Source organism: Notamacropus eugenii, chromosome 3 (genome assembly GCF_028372415.1).
Source record: "Notamacropus eugenii isolate mMacEug1 chromosome 3, mMacEug1.pri_v2, whole genome shotgun sequence".
In the NCBI taxonomy this organism is placed as follows: Eukaryota; Metazoa; Chordata; class Mammalia; order Diprotodontia; family Macropodidae; genus Notamacropus; species Notamacropus eugenii.
The window spans coordinates 149654192-149673912 of NC_092874.1; the positions used below are offsets into that span (position 1 = coordinate 149654192).

At 34.9% G+C, this 19721-nt stretch overlaps 1 protein-coding gene across 5 annotated transcripts in view; it reads left to right on the forward strand.

Moving 5' to 3' along the window:
• SYPL1 (synaptophysin like 1) overlaps positions 1 to 19506 on the forward strand; it is a 28494-nt gene extending 8988 nt beyond the window's left edge. For all 5 annotated transcript variants that reach the window (XM_072653077.1, XM_072653079.1, XM_072653078.1 and 2 more), the window contains 4 exons: positions 11238 to 11362; positions 12396 to 12600; positions 16575 to 16763; positions 18009 to 19506. In XM_072653077.1, the coding sequence (XP_072509178.1) occupies positions 11238 to 11362; positions 12396 to 12600; positions 16575 to 16763; positions 18009 to 18140 (651 nt within the window). In that variant the 3' untranslated portion in view covers positions 18141 to 19506. The remainder of the gene's footprint in view (positions 1 to 11237; positions 11363 to 12395; positions 12601 to 16574; positions 16764 to 18008) is intronic.
• Positions 19507 to 19721: the final 215 nt, after the last annotated feature.

A 19721-nucleotide genomic window follows, 5' to 3' on the forward strand; every position in this document is an offset into this window, starting at 1 on the left:
CTTTGATGGAATCCACACTCCGAAGAACAAATCCCCTTAATAAAAGGATAGTAGTATAAAATTTGAATTTAGTCAAAAGGCCTCTCTGAAAGACCCAAAAGACCACATGTAGCCTCAAGGCTGAAGCTTCCCCCTTCTCTCCTCTCTTCCCAGGGTAATTGTCCTGCCACACAAAAAAGGCATCAGGAGTAGTTTCATTTAGGCTTATTTGATTTTGTTTTATGTTCTAGTCTGGAAATCATTTGGGATCCTATTTATAATCCAGTATATTAGCTATCTCTAGTATTGTTTTCTGCAAATTTGAAAAGTATGACATTTATGCCTTCCTTTAAGTTAATATTGTTAAATACACAAGACTCAGGAAACTACTATAGCCTTCTCTCCAAGTTCATATTTATGTCTAGTATCACAAATAAAAACACTCTTTAAGTACAATTATCCCTCCTTCTGCTTTGGAACTTTCCCCATTACTGTTTTTCTATGTCATGGGTTTGAATAAGAAATTAAATGGAAATTTGAGGGGAATTTTGCAGAAGCTGCAGATGATACATGAAGGCCAACAGATAGCACAGAAAAAATTTAGAAACTCAGAAATCCATAAAATATATGTGTAGTATTGTATAACATCAACACATTTTATTTTTTATATATATAAATATATAAATAATAATTAGGGGCAGGTAGGTGGTGCAGTGAATAGAGCAGCAGTCAGGAGGACCTGAGTTCAAATCTCACCTCAGACACTTGACACTCACTAGCTGTGAACTTGGGCAAGTCACTTGACCCCAATTGCCTCATTCTGGGTCATCTCTAGTCATCCTGAGGAACATCTGGTCACTGGATTCAGATGGCTCTGGAGGAGAAGTGAGGCTGGTGACCTGCACAGTCCTCACTCAAAACAAAGTCAAGTGCAAGTCATGTCATCATTTCTCTGATGGCATGGTCTTCTTTGGCAATGAAGGACAAACACACCATAATAAGTCAGATTTTTTTCTTTGGTATTGAAGGGAGGGCCAAAAACTTTTAGGCAGATTTCCCAGATCCAGAGAGTGCTACACCCTTAACCCAGGTGATATGGAAGGGATAACTGTACTGCATTTCCTAGGCATTTTCTGTAATTTTCTTTTTAAGAATTTTATATAAATTATAATCTGAAACAATAAATTAATACTAGATTTAAAAATCTGGAAATTAGTTTGCAACTTGAAACTTTAATGACCTGACTGATGAAAGTTATTAGTTTCTATCATCCCTTTTTCTGTAACATTGCCTACAACTTTATCACTCTCTTGTAGACCCTCTTATAATCAGTCTTTGGCCTTACATCTATTCACCTCCTTTCCATTCATAGTTAGCATCCTAGTTTGGGCCTTGATTTCTGCTTGTCTGGGTGATTATAATTGTCTCCTGTATTGTCTCTCCTTCCCCTAACCTTCATACAATCATGAAAATATTTCTTAATACTTCTCCAGCTCAAAAATCCTTTAGTAGTTGAAATGTTGTTGTGAAAAATATGAGTTGCTTCATGTGAAACCAGGACTTTGGCTTTCCAAAGTTTTTTTTCCACTCTTTTATTCTACTCTTCTCAGGCACTGTCAAAAACCAAACTGAAATATTAAAATGTGTCCTGATTTTTCAATTTGATCTCTCCTGCCTCTTTGTATTTAGAGTCCATCATACTCGGAATGCATTTCCTTAACATTGGAACCTGTTGAAATCCTTTTTTTTTCAGTGCCCAACTTTTCCCTGATCTCGTTACAAATCCCCCCCCCAAAAAAACCCAACTCTTCACCTGCTTCAGCTTTCTACGAATATCTTGCTCAGACCCCTCCTTTTCCTTTAATGTTCTAATTCATTTCTATATCTATGATTTCTGGTTTCTTCTCCTTAATTCCATGGTTTACCTCATCTATAATTTAGTAAATAATTGCTGATCCTTAGAAGTTTTTTAGAAGATTTTTGCCCATGAGTACTCAACTAGTCTAAGAGGTCAGATCTAAATCTTCCTGACTCCAAGCTAAGCACTCAATACAGTTATCTCTAATTATCTCTAATTCATATCTACTTCTCCTGTCCTCTCCTGTTTAATAGCAAACTGTAATGGACCAGGTAGTACCCTATTTCATCTTTGTGTTGGGAAAATTCAGTTATCTACCTTGTGGAGTTGTGGGGAAAGTGCTTTGTAAATCTTCTAATACCATGTAAATGTAAACTAACAATAACATCTGTTGCTCATTTTGCAATTTATATGCCATCATATGAGGGCTATGATATGATTGTGTTTTTTCAAGCCTAGTTTTCTCAACTAGATCATAACCTTCTTGAGGGCAGAGACCTTGCCTTATGAATTTTCTGTATCTTACAAAACTTAACAGTGCATGTAATTATATGTGTAGGCACCTGAGTAATGTTTATTTGTAGGTTTTGTTGGTTTTTTTTAAGCTACATATCTTTAAAGGTGATCTACTGGTATATACTTGGTTTAAAGAGAATATGGGTAAGAATCCCAGCACATTGGGTAGACTCCCTTAGGGGAACTTGGTGTGGTCAAGACATGGATGGAGTACAGTCTTCATCACTGAGCATCCAACTTGATGAAATCACCACTTGATTGAAGTATATGTAGCTTGGGAGAATGAATCCTATTAAATTGAGCTTGTATTTATTGAATACTGTATTCAGAGCATAAAGTTGGGCAGGACACTGAAACTACTGAACAACAAAAGGATTTGAACTTTTATACTCTGGCTCTGAAACTATTATCTCTTTCCGTTGTTCCCGGCTGTCTTTTTACTGTGCCCCTCCCCTCCGTCCCCTACAGCCTTAGGAGGCCTATCTTCCATTCAGTTAGCACCTTCCACTGAAGTTGAAAGTTTCAAAAGGCATTTTCACTCTTAGTTTGCCTTTCCACTTTCTGTCTTCCTTTAGGGCATTTGAGCCAGTTTATGGACTAATTTGTCATTTCAGGCTACTTTGCCAAAGGAGAGGAGGGTTTTTGTAGTTGTTACGTTTTATTCAGTTAATTTTTCAGCCTTGATAAATTATACCAGGTACTGATACATCATTTACATAGATCACATATATTAATGTGGACAACATCCATTGGTTAATCATATAGTAAGTATATACATTAAACCTTCTATGCCCTCTTATCATTGTGCCATCTTCCCCTGCAGGCATGGGTAGTAAAATGCTTGTCACAATATATAGACACCTGTAGACTCAAATCTTTTGAGTGTCTGTCTGTATTTGTCTCTGTACACTATTCCTCTGCTTATTGGGCAGACCCATAATTGGTAAGATGCAATATTATTAATATAAATTAATATATTATATAGGAAATGAGGTCTTGAATTAGGATGGTGGCAAGGAAAGGAAAATGAAATAGTATAGATAGTATATAACTAAAATATATAATAATACTATATGAGCTAAATTGTAAAGATTTAATAACTAAATATGGCATTTGAAGGAGGGAGAAGAATCAGATAACAGATTTTTGAGACTGGAGTTTGTCTGGAAGAATAATGCTATAATGAACAGATTCAAGAAGTCAGGAAGAGGAACCTAATTTACGGTCACAGATGCCTAATTTAGGGCCACAGGTTTTGGTTATGTTGAATTTGAGGTTCCAGTAGGACGTTTGCTTGATATATACATTAGGTAGTTGGAATTTTAGGTTTGGAGTTCAAGAGAAAGAACAGTTTCAGTGTGGTGGTAGGGGCAGAGTCCAGATTGTTGGACTAACTGACAAGATAGTGAAAACTGATTGTAGATAAGTCTTTATAACGGTGAAAGGAAGGAGAGCTGTAAGATGGTGGTGTGAGGGTATGACTTTATATGGCAGAGAGCTAAGTATTTTAGTTGATAGATGGGAAAAGGAATTGAAATGCAGATAGAAGTAAAGAAGAAAGCCATGGAGCTTATGGTTCTAATTGGAGAAGACAACACTTTTAAAGGGGTGTTTTTGAATGGGAAATCAGAGAGAATGATGATTGGAATCATAGTTTTCTAGTGTTTATTAAGTACCTATCATGTGTCATGCCCTGTCCTAAGCAGTAGGAATATACAGATAAGCTAAAAAACAATCCTTGCTCCTTACCAGAAATGGTGGTGATCTGATTACCATTATTGGAGCCAGAGTTGGGGGTTGGAGGTCAAAGAACACACATTGTATTGTAGCACAGAGATGGGAAGTGAAATGCTCTTTCAGAGACTGGAAAAATAAAGTGAATGCTCATGAATCAGAGGTCAAGGCCACACTGGATGAAAGCTTGAGGCTGGGACAGAGATAGAGACTAGATAGCAGGGAGCCTGCCATAGAGATAACTGAGAAACAGTGGATGAGCCTACAGGCAAGATTTATGAGAGGAAGGGATGGAGCACAGGTGGGTGGTAGGAGTTAATCTTGCAAAAAGGAAAGGAAAGAAGTGACAGATAGATGAAGGGTGTTGAGGGAGTTCCTTAATCTTGATCCAGTAGTCTTTGTGATATTCTGAAGGTAGAGATTTGAGAGAGTTTAAGCACAGCGAAGAAGGATTAGAACAACCATTGTGAAGGAGCATTTAGCTTTGAGGTAGAAGGTCATATAAGATGACTGTTGTAGAGAACCTATTCAGCAGGTTGGTATGATGAGATCAATGGACTTGGAGTCAGGAAATAATTGAATTCCATCTAAGATGCTTAAATATCACTTAACTTTTGAGAGCCTCAATTTAATATCTATAAAATGAAAAGTAATAACCTCTCAGTTTTCTGTTCATTAAATGGGGACAAAAATACCTATATCTATAACCTTTCAGAATGATTATAAGGATCAAATGTGATGACGTATGTAAAGTGCCTTTGTAAATCTTCAGACATAAAAATGTCCATTTCTGTTAGATCCCAGAAACGTAGAAAGTAGATGTGGTGAAGGTTATGCTGCTTTGGTTAATGAGGTTGGTACAGCTAAAAATCAAGTGAGTAAGGAATTCTGGGGTACCAACATATGGTTGAAGGAGGTAATTAGAGAGTTGATTAGAGAGAAATGAAGGGGATTGGAGGTTGGGATGAAGACCAAGAAAAGGTTCATCATGAGTGAAGAGTATTTTATGTGGAAAGATAAGAGGCCGAGGGGAAGTTTTTTTTTAAGAGTTCAAGGACCTGGAGATAGAACTGAGAATGAAAGGGATATTTAGACTAGATGATGAAGTCTTAAAGTGTGGGTTTTAAGCAGAGTAGAGATAGGTAAGAAATTGAGTATTTAAATCATCAAGTCATTAACCAGTTGCTAAGTCATTGAGTAAAGTGGGAAAGTGTTCTTGAAGTTGGTAGATGACTTCAAGGATGAGCAGAGGGTGGCATAGGGTATGTACATGGTGTGACTCCACACAGAAGATAGGTTGCTTGGTGGATAACAGCTTCTGGGTTTATAAAGCAGGATTGAGAACCATCCTCTCACTTCATCAGTAGTAAGATTAGTAACAGGTTATAAGCCATCAAATGACTTATCCAAGCTCATAAAGCTAGGATCGTAGAATTTACAATAGGAAGATTTAGAGATAATTTACGTATAATTTTACAAAAGGAAGCTGAGGTCAAAAGAGATTGTGACTTCCCCAAGGACAGAACATAGAATTAGTAAGTATTAGAGGGAGGTGATCTCTTTTGAATCCTGACTCTAGATCCAATATTCCGATGTCTTTTCTCCCTTTGAATTGGGAGGACTGAAAGAAGAAGTGACCCTCATTAGAGAGTGCTACAGTCTTAGAGGTAATACAAGTGACTTTCTAGAAAGATGATGGAGTATGAAAAGTAAGCCTAACAAGGGAAAAACAGTATGTGAAGAAAAGAGCAACTGGGAGGGGGGTTATTTGTGTCTTAACTGGCAACTCTAAGTAAATGGAAAATAATAGACGTGGAGGGCTATTGGGGGACATATTACCTAGAGGAGGGAATAACACTTAACATACCATTCTCAGTTTCTAATTGGAACAGTCTTTGCCTGTGACTCAGGTAATGCTGCTGGTTGATTACAAACCTTGAAATGTATGGAGAAAAGGGAATGAAAATGGATGCCATGGGTTATTAAAATTGCTGTAATTACTACATTATGTTACAGTAAAAAAAGAAAAAACTAGACTTGGAGTTAGAAATTCAGGTCATTGCTCCAGCACGTTAGCCCTGTGATCATTGGCAAGGCAGTTTAGCTTCTCAGAGGCTCTGAAGGACGTGTATAATAATTCCTGTACTAATTACATTACAGGAATATAATGAGGAAAGTGTATATAATTGAGGAGCCTAGTATTTATAACTCCTTTCAGGAGGAATCTGCAAAATACTAAGATTTGACTTCTAAAAGGTGACTAGATTCTGAGATGAACAAGAAAACAATACTTAGAATCTCATTATTCATAATCCTGATAAAAAGTTGACATTTGCATGATACACTAAGACTGTTACATGTTTTACATAAACTTGCTAAGAAAAAATTTAGGTTAATTCAGCTTGCCTTTAGGTGTTGCTTTAATGAACATTCTTTTGTTCAGAGTAGGAGAAAGGGGGAAGTTAGGAATGACCCAAGCTATGACTAACTTTCTTAATCCAATGAAAGATCACATTAAATATGATTAAGATCTGCTTGAGAAGGTAAGATATTAGCAACCTATCAGCAATCAAACTGGTTATATTTCTCTACTCTGTATTACTAAACAGTAGTAATTTGCTATTGACAGCTACTACAAAGTCATTAAGCACTTACAGTGCTAGGCATATTCAAAGAGAAAAACTAGCTGTGCCTGTCCTCAAGGTGCTTATTATTAAAAGGATGAAGAAGGCACTAAACAATTGGGAGAGAAGGTTGAAAGAGATTGACCCTCCTTTAAGGTGTCACCTAAGCTCATCCTCAAAGGAAGGTGAGGATTCTGGGAATGGAGGTGAGGAAGGAATGCATATCAGATATGGGGGAGAGCCTGAGTGAGGGCATCAAGGCAGGATTAGTTGGGAAATAGATAGTATAGTAACTTTAATTTAAAAGTAAAGTACATGAGAGAGAGAGGGAATAATGTGAAATAAAATTGGAAAGATAGGTTAGAGTCAGATCCTGAAAAACCTTGCATTTAATCCATCTGAAGCATTTGTATTTTATTTTAAAGACAAATAGGGAACTAAAATTTTTTTAATATATTCATTTCATTTATTTTTAATGTTCTACAATCACTACCATAAAACTTATGTTTTCTTTCCCCCTACCTATCCCCCACCAGTCCCCCTCCCTCCCCAAGATGACATACAATTCTGTATAGGATCTACACGTACATTCCTATTGAATACATTTTCACTGCAGTCATGCTGTGTAGAAGAACTAAAATAAATGGGAGAAATCATATAACAAACCAAAACATAATACACACACACACAAATGATTTGGTACATTCTGCGATTGAATCCCATAGTTCTTTCTCTGAATGTGGAAAGCATTTTGCCTTAGAAGACCATTGGGAATTTTTTTTTTTTTTATGTCCTTGCATTGCTATGAAGATCCAAGTCTACCAGAAAAAACTCTTGCACACTGTGGTCGTTGCTGTGCACAAAGTTCTCCTGGTTCTGCTCTTTTCACTCAACATCAGATCATATAAGTTTTTCCAGGCCTCTCTGAAGTCTTCTTGTTCATCATTTCTTATGGCGCAATAATATTCCATTCCATTCATATACCATAATTTATTCAGCCATTTCCCAATTGATGAGCATCCCCTTGATTTCCTTTTTGGCAGCTACAAAGAGTGCTGCTATAAATATTTTTGTACATGTGGGACCCTTTCCCATTTTTATGATCTCTTTGGGAATACAGTCCTAGAAGCAATACTTCTGGGTCAAAAGGTATGCACATTTTTGTAGCCCTTTGGGCATTGTTCCAAATTGCTCTCCAGAATAGTTGGATGCGCTCACAGCTCCACCAACAGTGAATTAGTGGAACTAAAATTTTGTGACCAGGGTCTTGGGAAGATTATTTTAATCAACTGTGTGGTGGGTACATTGAAGAAGGAAGGTATTTGAGCAGATATAATCAGTCTTCAAGGATTTATTAAGCAGTTAATAAGCTACGCACTGATGATAAGCAATAGGGACAGAAAGTGAAACTGGAACAGGAGTGATGACATGGTAGAGTACTGAAAGGGACAACACAGGGCCATTTTGTGTTTTCCTTTGTTTTCTGGATTACCTTGTTTCACATAGTAGCTACCCTCTACTAGCTATGAGTCTTTATGTGTTTACTACTTTTCTGTGTGAAGGTTTAGTCTGTTCCTGGGACTATATGCAAAGCTTTTTTGAGCTCAGGATTCCTTACTAGCTCTTGCGTGCTGTTGGTATAATCTGAGAACCCAGGGTGAGCTTCTGTGCCACAAGGAAGGTATTTGAGTAGTACTTTAGCTTACTATTAAGAAAAAGACTTTTGTGGATTGTACTTTTTAAATGTATGCTAGTTTTCTCATCCCAAAAAATTATAGCTGCTTGATCATAGACTTTGTAAAAAAATAAAAACTTAATCTTTTCATAGTGCCTGACACACAATGAGCATTAAATAATTTCTGGTTAAGTAAAGGGGAAGAGTATGATTGGATTTAAAGTCTTCTGTTGATTATTTCAGGAAAAAGAAAAATACACTTTTTTCTTTAAAACAATTTTTATTGTTCTCTTTTCAAAAACAAAGATGGCAGAAGGGGGAAATAGCTGAGAACTAACCAACACATCATTTCAGTTTGATAATCTACCCCAGTCCCCACCTTTGTGATATATTACTAACAGTGTTAGAAACAGAACAGTCACTTAATTTAGAAATGTACGAAAGTTCATTTGAATTAACTTTGGACTTCAAAAAAGCCAAGTTATTGTCAAGGAAATGCCCTTTATAATACTAGAAAGTTTTAAAATTTTAAGAGATAGTATACACATACAGTGGCATTTCATTTCTTCCCTCCCCCCACATACTGATTCAGTTGCCATATCTTGTCACTTCTGCTTCCGCAGCATCTCTTATACCTATCCCCTTCTCTTGCCTCACACAGTCCCCACCCTATTTCAGGACTTTGTCACCTCTCACTTCTTTGAATTAGTTTCTCTTTCTCAGTTCTCTTCCCTCTCCAGTTCATTCTCCACACAGCTGATGAAGTAAATTTGCTTCACCAGAAGTTTAACTATGACACTTCTGTACTCATTTAGCTTCAGAGCTTTCTTCTTCAACCTAGGATCAAGTAATTAATATTATTTCATCTTTTTTTAAGTTTTTATAATATACATAATTGGACTTTATGTACATGATTTATAAGTAAGTGTGCCTATATTGGAGGTACATGATCAAAGTAGTTTGGAGATCACTGGCCTGTTAATCATTTGGAATGTGGTACCATATATATATATACATATCTAGTCACACACACATGTATATTTAGTTATATGTTTTATCTCCCTAATTAGATTATAAGCCACTAACTGGCAGGGACCCTGTATTTCTTTTCAATCCTAGCACCACACTTGTTATTTATTCTACCCTTCTAATTTAGTTAAACTTTTGAAAGATCTGTGATTTATTCTGTATAGGATACTCTTTAAACAAATGGACACAAAACAGTTGCCTTCCAGTAGTCTCATTAGGTGTTTTTATGATGTTTTGTTGTCAAAAAAATCTTGGTGGCAACCATTATTGTGCCGAGCCTGTTACTTAGTGATATATAGATTTACTATGCTCCGTCACTAAACATTTATTAAGCACCTACTAAGCACCAGGCACCTGTACAAAGCAGTAGTAATACAAAAAGAGGCAGAAGAGATAGTCCACATCCTCAAGGACCTCACAGTCTAGTGGGGAAGACAACAAGCTCTTTGCCAGACATATAAGAAATAATTAAGAGGGAAGATGCTAGAATTAAGAGGGATTGGAAAGGCTTCCTGTGGATGTGATTTTAATTGGAACCAGAGAGTCGGTAAACAGAAATGAGGAAGAGCATTCCAGGCATAGGGGGACAGTTAGTAAAAATTGCCCAGAGTTGAGAGATGGAGTATCTTGTTCAAAGAATAGTCAGGAAACTGGTTTCACTGGATTGAAGAGTTGTATATGAAGAGTAGAAATGGTAGGAGAGGCCTAGGCTATGAAGGGCTTTGATATCCTTCCAGCTGAGGCAGACCTAGGTGCCCAGAGTTTGTGTTTCATTGGCATGTTCTTTACCCACAGTCACCTCCACACCAGAATGAGGCATCCAAGAAGAACTCTAAGGGAAGATTACTATTGTACTTGTAGCTTTTGAGTAAGTATGGTACAGTAGAAGGAGTGCTGGATTTGGAGATAGAGGACCTGGATTTATATCCCTTGTTCTGTTACTGGGTGACTTGGAAAGTCACCTCCATTTCCTCTTTATTTCTGATTTTACGATTTAACTTTTCATGTGACTTCATTGTGTTATGATTTCACATATGATTTCATTGTATTATGACTTCACAAAGTATTTACATGAGCCACTCTTCACACATGTAACCAATGAAAGTATTGTGAAAGATTACTGTATCAGGAATTAGTTGGATTTAAAATGTGTCGAAGGTGAAGTGGTTCTCTACAATGTTTTTTGTATTTGAGAATTCTTACACACCTTCTAAAACTCTTAAAGCACTCCATTTCCTCTAACCTACCTTCCCACACCCCAGTATTGGCCTCCCCTTTCTGTGCCTGACTTGAATAAGGCTTCTTGCAAAAAAGTAATAAAGGCAACATGTTGAACTCTAAAAAGCCATGGCTGTCTACTGAACTTCAGTGCAATATTTTAGTAGTAGTGATTGCTCAGGTTTCTGTATCACTTAATAGTTTACAGAATTTCTTCATGACTATCAGGTAAGTAGGTGTATACTGTGTTCATTTTATATATGAGGAAACTGAGGCTTAGAAAGGTTAAGTGATGTTCACAGTCACATAGCCAGGAAATGACAGTCTAGTTACAATCAACTTAAGTCTTTTCTTATTCTTAGAGCAGTGCTCAGTCTATCATACCATACTTGCCTCTCTGGTAGGTGGACTTCATCATGGCAGACCATATAGGATGTTACTTATGTTATCAGTTATACTCAGTAATTGTGTAGTATTTTTAATCTATTATTCTAAATTATGTTTTAATTCTAGTCCATTATTGAAATATGCTCTGATAGTTAAGATTTTAAGGCTGTTTAAGAGAATGAACTTTTTCCTTTGTCCTATCTCTATTTTTATGTAGGTAGCTTCCATTTTTTCTTTTGCCACTTGTGGAGGTTTTAAGGGCAAGACAAGTTTCAAAGTTTCCTGCTCAGCTCCAAATCCTGCCAATGGTACAGTTGAAGCTGCCTTTGCTTATCCATTCAGGTAAGTGTGTTTATGTTGCCACAATAAGATTTTCAGTTGTAAATTTGCTTCATTTGTGTGTGTGCGCACGTATGTGCACTGTGCCTCATTTTAAGCAAATGCAATGTATGAAAATGAAATATTTCCAAAGGATACATTATCAAACTTATTATCATTAGTATGAAATAAACTATACTTCTTTCCTTAGTGTATCTTTAAAAAACAAGATCCGCAAAAATACAGAAGTTGATTCATTTAAACTTGATGTGGATTCTTACCAGGTGTGCTGCTAAATGTTTAACAGCTAGATCTTGGGAGATCTATAGCACTTTAAAGTCTAGATAGTCAACAAAACAAAAGTCTGTATGTCAGAGTAGCATTCATGTGTGTGAGAGTATTCTAGTTAATAACTAATCATTTTTACCAGCCAAAATATTTTATTTCAGGATGTTAGAAAAAAATTTACTATAATACTAATATTATAGTGTTAGTATATTAGTATTATAGTATTATATATATATATATATACATACATATATATACACCTGCCTATCAGTATTATAGTGTGTGTGTGTGTGTGTATGTGTATGTATGTATGTATATGTATGTATGTATATGTATGTGTGTGTGTATATATATATATATATATATATATATATATATATATATATATATATATATATGCCTATCAAATAGAGGCAGTCTGGTGTAGAAAGAATACCAGTCTAGGAACTAGGAGAGCTGAATTTTAGTTCCAGCCTTGCCATCAACCATCTTTCGGGAAGTCCCACACTCTCTGAGCCTTGATTTCTACATCTGTAAAGTTAATGGAGCTGGATTAAATAATTTCTAAGGTCCCGTTTCATTCTATGAGCCTGTGGTATGAATTTGATTAGAACATTTAGGCTTATATCCAGAAAAGACTCTTGGGCTGTTACTGTTACCTAAATGTATGGCTGCATTTTTCTTATCTTAAATCTTCCTATTAAAATATGTTTAAAGCTCTTTTTTATCCTCTTTGATGAACCTAATTACTTTTTTTTTTTTTTTTTAGGTTGAATCAAGTTTCATTTCATGCACTACAGGAGTCTCTGTGTGGTGAAAAGTGGAGCACTTATTTTCTTATAGGAGATTTCTCTTCTTCTGCCCAGTTCTATGTTACATTTGCAGTCTTGGTCTTCCTATACTGCATTGCTGCACTTGTACTTTATATTGGTTATATGAATCTATATCGGGAGAGTCGAAAAATTCCCTTTATTGTAAGTTATTTTCACATTGATGTTATTTTCTTTTTAAAGAAAAGTAATTTCTGCTAATGTGTTTTTCTGACTTGAAATACAGGTTCTCATATCTTGGCATACTTAAGGACTCCTGTTTTTGTAAATATCATGAAATATAAGTCAAACTAATGTATAGATTAGCTTGAATTTTTCAATATAAAAATTCAGCGAGGTCAGTATTCTAGAACCAGTGATTATTCTTAATATTTTGAACATCTTTCTGTATAGTAAACATATAATTCAACTGCTAAGGGGGAGAGATTTTAGTTCTTTTGTTTATGTTATTTTAGATTTTTAAGCAAGCTATGGGATAGAAAATAATAGGCTATTAAGCATACTTTAATTCTGAAGAATTTCTTAAACACCAAGAACCTCAAAATTAAGTAGTGTTCATAATTCTTTTTTTCCCTGCCCTCTCCCACTCTCCCCCCAAAACAAAAATCTTTATAACTTACTTTAAATTTGCCTCTAAAACTTTGACAGTCTGTCTTTGAGTTCCCTACTTTTGAGTCGAACCAGACATTTTTTATTTGTGATATCCATGAGCTTATATTTGAGTTTTGATGCTATAGAAGTTTTTGGATCTGACTTACCTTATTATCTTGACTGCATGACCAAAAAAGTAATTCTTTAAATCCAGAGCACACAACGAGACTGGAGATAGCAAACTCACTGATGATTCACAGTAGCAGGCTGGGTAGATCTCTACCATATGTAGAATATCTGTAGTTTGCCCTTCATATAATTAGGATTTTTTATTATGTCCATAAGATCATGACATCCAGTGCTGGAAGATCACCATTGGTCCTTGGTATGGTATTGTTTGGCATCCTTCACTACAAATAAATATCATGGCTCATAGAGGAGGAGAGTCTCCCTGCCGCTCTATGAACAACTGCTACCAGAGATCAGTCCTTTGGAAGTATTTACCACAGCATAAGCTAAGGCTGAAAACACTGCAAGAGGAAAAACCTTAACAAACACTAACTAGCACAAGCAACTAAGGAAAATTTACTGAAGAAATTAGGAATTAGGTCAGATACTAGAGCTTTTAGTATAGAATTAAAGTATAATATTTGGCTGAAGAAAAAACTTAAGAATCAGGGATCTCCCAGAACAACATGACTTTTTAAAAAACAAAAAAGAATTCCATAATGCAATAAATAATAAAAGAAAACTGTCTAGAACTTAAGAAGACACACAGCAAAGCACATTTAGAGAATCCACACCCAGAAATCCACACTTCATTGAGAGCAAATTTTGCAAATGGTCAGAATAAAGACCTTCAAATATCAAGGAAGAAAAATGTGTATTACACAGAATAATTCCATATTCATTAAAAATGGAATAGCATATCCTAGAAAACAAAGGAAGTCAAACTGCAAACCAAAATATCATACCCTGTAAACCTGAATCTGCTCATCACTTGGAATAAGGGATAGGATAGGCTGACAAAGGAGAGGAAGAAAATGATTTCTGAAAAACTCCCAAATCATGCTTAGTTCCTAAAACAATATTCGTGCTGAGATTCTGAGAGTAGAGAACAGAAAGTACTTTCATGATGCCACCCTTATATATTTTTATGATTCTTAGAGAGCTATATACCCTCTCAGGTCAAACTACCCATGTCGCTAAAACAAATAACAATGACATGTAATTTAAAAATATTACAAATGAATCATTTAAAGCAATATATAGAATATTGGTAAGGTAGAAGATAAAGAGTCTATTCAGCATAGGTAACTAGAACCTCTTAGCTTTTACTGAGACTTGGTTTGGAACCTTGGCTTTAAGAGGCAGAGAGACACATTGAGGCTTGATATAATTTAGAATACTATTCAGAACTGAATGGACCATCTCAAGAAGTTGTGGGTTGGTTGCCCCTCAGTGGAGGTCTTAAAGCAAAGATATGTTTTATATGACTATAGATCTAGAGGGCTGCTATCGTTGTATATAGATTGGACTAAATGCTCTCTGAGGCCAACTCTGACATACTGTGATACTTCCAGGAATTCTAAATTTAAAGAAGGTATTTCAAACATTGCCTTCTTTAAAAAAGATTTTTTTTTTAATTAAAGGGTGTTGAAATTTGTAAGATGTTAGCATTTGGTTAAACAAGCAGTAAAATGTTTTATTTTTATTTTTGCTGCATGGCTAACAAGAAAACAAATGGTAAGTGTGAAATATTTTTTATCACCTGAAGTTGCTTATTTTCTTAGAAACTTTGCAAAGGTTGTGTTACTTTATTTTTAAAAATTCTTCTATATCTTAAGTAGGGCTTAACAGGAATTTTCTTAAGTACCTATTTTATAGGAACTATAAACTAGAATTCTATAAATAGTCTTTGTAGTGTCAGGCCATTTGCAAACCTGGTTTATAATTGTTACAACCATCCTATTCATGCTTTAAGTAAAATTTCTTGCTAAGTTAAAAAAAATTCTACGATATACATTAATAAACTAAAAGTTATGCTGAAAATAATCCGATTATGAGGGAATCTTATTATGATTTTCAAAATCCTGCAGTGTCTCAGGGTCATTGATCTGTCAGTCAGCAAGTATTTATTAAGCACCTGCTATATGCCATGCACTTTATACTAGCACCTAAGGACACAGGTACAAAAAAAAAAAGATACAACTACTCACAAGGAGCTTATGTTTTAATCAGGGAGACTTCAAGTACAAATTAAGATATTTACAATATAAGCATGAAGTTTATAGGTAGGTATAAAGTAGTTAAATACAAAGATATTTGAGAGGAGAACACTAGCAAGTGGGGTATCATGAAAGAATTCATGTAGAAGATTATACTTGAGCTGCATTTTATAAAGAGAGGAACTCCAAAGTAGAGGTAAGAAGGATATGGGAGGGCCAGTGCAAAGACAGTAGACTGTGGGGAGATAAGGAACATCCTATGAGGAGCAGGAAAATAGGCCAATTGTAAAGATAGGATGATAGCTAGATTTAAAGCCAATGGAGAAGCATATGTTTTACCCAGGAAGCAATAGGAAGCACTGGAGTTGATTGAAAAAGAGTCATATATAGTCAGGTCTGTGCTTAAGGAAAATTACTTAAGCAGTATGTACGTTGGATTGGAATATGAGAGACTTAAGGCTGTTGTAGTCATCAACTGGTGAGAATCTGAACTAAGCTGGTAGTTGTGTTAGAAGTGGTCAAGATGCAGGAAATATTACAAAGGTAGATGGAATTAATGACAAAATTTCATTGGCTAAGTAGGTGAGGGACAGTAGGGAATTCAGTATAATGCCAAGTGATAAACTTGGACGGCATGAAGGATGGAGATGCCTTCCTTCAGCAGCATTGGGGAAGTTCAGAAGAGGGAGAAGGCCAAGAGTTCAGTTTTTAGGTGTCTGATACATTCTAGTTGAAAAGTCCGAAAAGTATTTTGTGATACAGGACTAAAATTCAGAGATTGAAGCTTAATTTGTAAATGAGTCATCTGCATAGAAGTGTTGGTATCTAATAAGGTTACAAAGAGAGATCTGAAAAGAGTAGGACACAGTCTTGGGATACCCACATTTCTAAGGTATGATGTGGTTGGATAAGCCAATAATGGAGATTGAAAAATAATAAGAGTATGCAGGAGGCAAGGGTGGTGAAGTGTGTCACATGTAGCAGATAGTTTGAGAAGGATAAGGACTAAGAGGAGATCATCAGAAATTTTGGAAAAGGAGCTTTGTTTAAGAAGAGACAGTTTGGAGTGTAAAGTCTAGTGAAATACTAGTTAATCAAATTCTGGTTGATAGGTTGTTGAAAGTATAAGAAAATTGTATACACAAACTTTCAGAGGGATAATAGGTTTGATCAGCTCTGTTCTCTCATACTGTGTCTTAGACAAGTCTGAATATCTTTGCTTAGTGGGATCTTAAAAAATAATGTGTAATTAGTTATCTGGTGTATTTATATAATTTTCTTTCTTTTTTTTTTTTTTAGGATTTCCTTATTACTCTTATTGCTACTTTCTTATGGTTGGTGAGCACTTCAGCTTGGGCTAAAGCTCTGACAGACATTAAGATGACCACAGGTGAAAATCTTATTGGTCAAATTGCCTTGTGCAATAATAAGGATATAAACTGCTCCTTTGACTCTGTGACCAGTATGGGATCGCTGAATGTATCTGTGGTATGTGTATATTTTTTCCAAAGGTTTTGTTTTGCTTTTTAGAAATGTTTTACCTGGTAATTAAGGAGAGAGTAGCAGCTTTTTAAGTTTTAATATTTAAGATTTATTGTTAACTATTGCCATGTATAGTTATTTCCTTTTAAAACTAAACATGCTATTAAAATCTTAAATTAAGATCCTGATGAATTTATATAACTTACAATTAAACTGAAATAAGAATTGTCTTAAATACATTAATAATAATGAGGTGGAGTAAAAATACTTTGCTTAAAAAGAATAAAACTTTTTAAAGACTTTTGAAAATATTTGATATTATATAAAATATTTGATACTGATAAAACAGATATAATGCTGGGAAGGATCCTTAAAGGCCCACTTCAACACTTGCCTTTAATATTCTGACCCAATTTAGTCCAGTATTATAATTGGAACTGTAAATAAGGAGCTTTGGAAAAAATACAGTTTGACTACATAATATTATCCAAAATCAAAACATTGGAATAGGGTTTGTTTCCACTCATGAAGATAGTCTTTTCAGTGGCTGAGTTAAATTTCAAACATAAACTTTGCATGTTTACATTAACTAATTTGAGATAGAATAGTAAATGTCATTTTTATTTTAAATTATTATTATTTTTAAATGGTGCTCTTTGGGAATTAGGTGTTTTTTTTCTTATTACTCCGAAGAGCCCTTGTGCAAATTAATTTGGTTCTACACATTTCTTGGGAAATTCACTTCTCGTAAGAATTGGGGAGTAAAGTAGTGTTTGAAGATTCCATTCCATATTCTTCCATGTAACTTTGGATCTTAGGGGAGATGGCAAAGAGAAAAAAGAAAAAGGGAGTCAGAATCAGAGGGGAGAAGGAGAAGAGGTTTTTTCAAGCAAGACTTTACTTGGAAATGAGAGTGAAAGCTATGAAGACTTTAGAGCATAATTCCCCTTCTCTGACCAGGAACATACACTTGTCCAGCAAAGTAGTTAGAGATACCTTTTTAGTTGCTTATTTCTTTAAATATCATGTGCTCAACATAGTTTGGGGCATGTGCTTTTTTATTTTTGTAGTTTTAGAAATTTTATTGAGAATTCAGGGGTCAAAATTTACTGTTAAAGAGAAGTACATTAAATTTCTACTACTTTAGAATTTCATGGGGAAATAGATGTGTTCCTCTGCTATCATGGGAAAACTAACTGGGATTTTGAGGTGTGGGAGAGATTTTTAAGATGTTTTTTTTTCTCCCCATAGATCTTCGGTTTTCTGAACATGATACTTTGGGGAGGAAATGCTTGGTTTGTATATAAGGAGACCAGCTTGCACAGTCAGTCAAACATTTCTACCCATGGCGCAGGAACAGTTGCACCTCCTACAGGAATGTAATTAAAGGAGAGAACTACTCTGTGTGAAATTAGAATATATTCTACAACATATTGCCAGCATCTTTAGAGACAGTGCAGTTTGTTTCTAATAAAAGTAATGGTGTTTGCAATAAATTGATGGATTGAAAATTCTGCTAGTTTTTACATGAAATATGTGCCTTAGATACAAATTTTGGATGTAAATGTTTCAATTTGTAGACTCGGAAGATCTTTCGATTTATTATGAGGTTGTATACATAAGAATGAATATGCAGTTTCTTCACTAAATTTTTTTGCATAGCAAAAGTGTTTACCCCTTAGGCTTTAACACATGTATCTTTATTCAGGAAGGGGATGTGTTACCCTATTTTAAAAAAGGAAGAAACTGCATTTGAATTACACACTACTGTAAGTTTGTACAGTTCATATGCCTTAAGACCTGTCTTTATTTAAAAAAGGCTTATTGCATTATAAATATAGCATAGCAAAAAGAAATGTTCTTAACTTAAATCTAAATACAGTTCATGTTAAACAAAAATTCCTGAATGCAGATGGGTTTTAAAATAAATAACCTTAAAATACTGAATAGTTGTACAAAGATTGTTTTGAGGATGGAGATTGGAAATTTCAAGTGTGTATAAATGTTCTTTGATACAGTTAATACAGTAATTCTACATTTCGAGGTGTTTACATTATGCTGGTTGGTTTCTTAGACTAAGTATACTCTAAAATATGGTTCACCTAGGCACTTTGGAAAAAATGCAGGCATAGTCTAATTAATATTTGTCCTCCGTTACTCATGCTACTTGGTTTCAGGATGGGATAATCCTGCAAGTATAGAAAAAAATTTGTTTTTTCCTTTTTTTTTTTTTTTTAAACCCATTCTGAGTTTTTTCCTTTTTTATTTTTAAACCCATTCAGAGGAGAGAAGAAATTGTTTGTTTTTTACTTTTGAAATGCATTTAAATGTTTAGCATCAATGAAGTTACTATTGGAAGCTCAGCACTGATATTATGAAAATAAGAAATGAGATCCAAATTTCATTTTTTCTTAATGTTCTCATTCTTATGACATAAATGGATGATTTTTAAAATTATGTATGTGTGGTAAACAAAGGAACACAAGTGAACTAGCTACATAATGGGTGCCTGTTTCTTTGTACACATATTTGGTTGTATCTGAGTATGCACAAGTCATTCACATTATTTGCTAATCTTTATAGTTGCAATGTACAGAAATTCAATTTTTTTCTTCCAGATTGATTTACTTTGTGAAGCACAACTCACTGTTGCCACATTTTTGTTGCCTTTATTCATGACAAGAATTGTCCATGTGAGAAATGTATGTCTTTTATGCAGCCAACTTAATAAAAAAAAGTTGAAAAATGAGTGAATTGATTTACAGTAAGTCCCTTAGTATATACATAACACACCTTAAAAATTTAAAGATGTTATAGTTGTGCATAAAGGTACTCTCTCTAAAAATGGGAGCTGATTGACACTGATTTCATCAGTTATTTTGGCAGGATGTGGTAGAGTTTGTAACATTTCATGTGCAGTCTAATTCTATCCTCTTTTCTTTGCCAGTACCATTTCAAAGACTC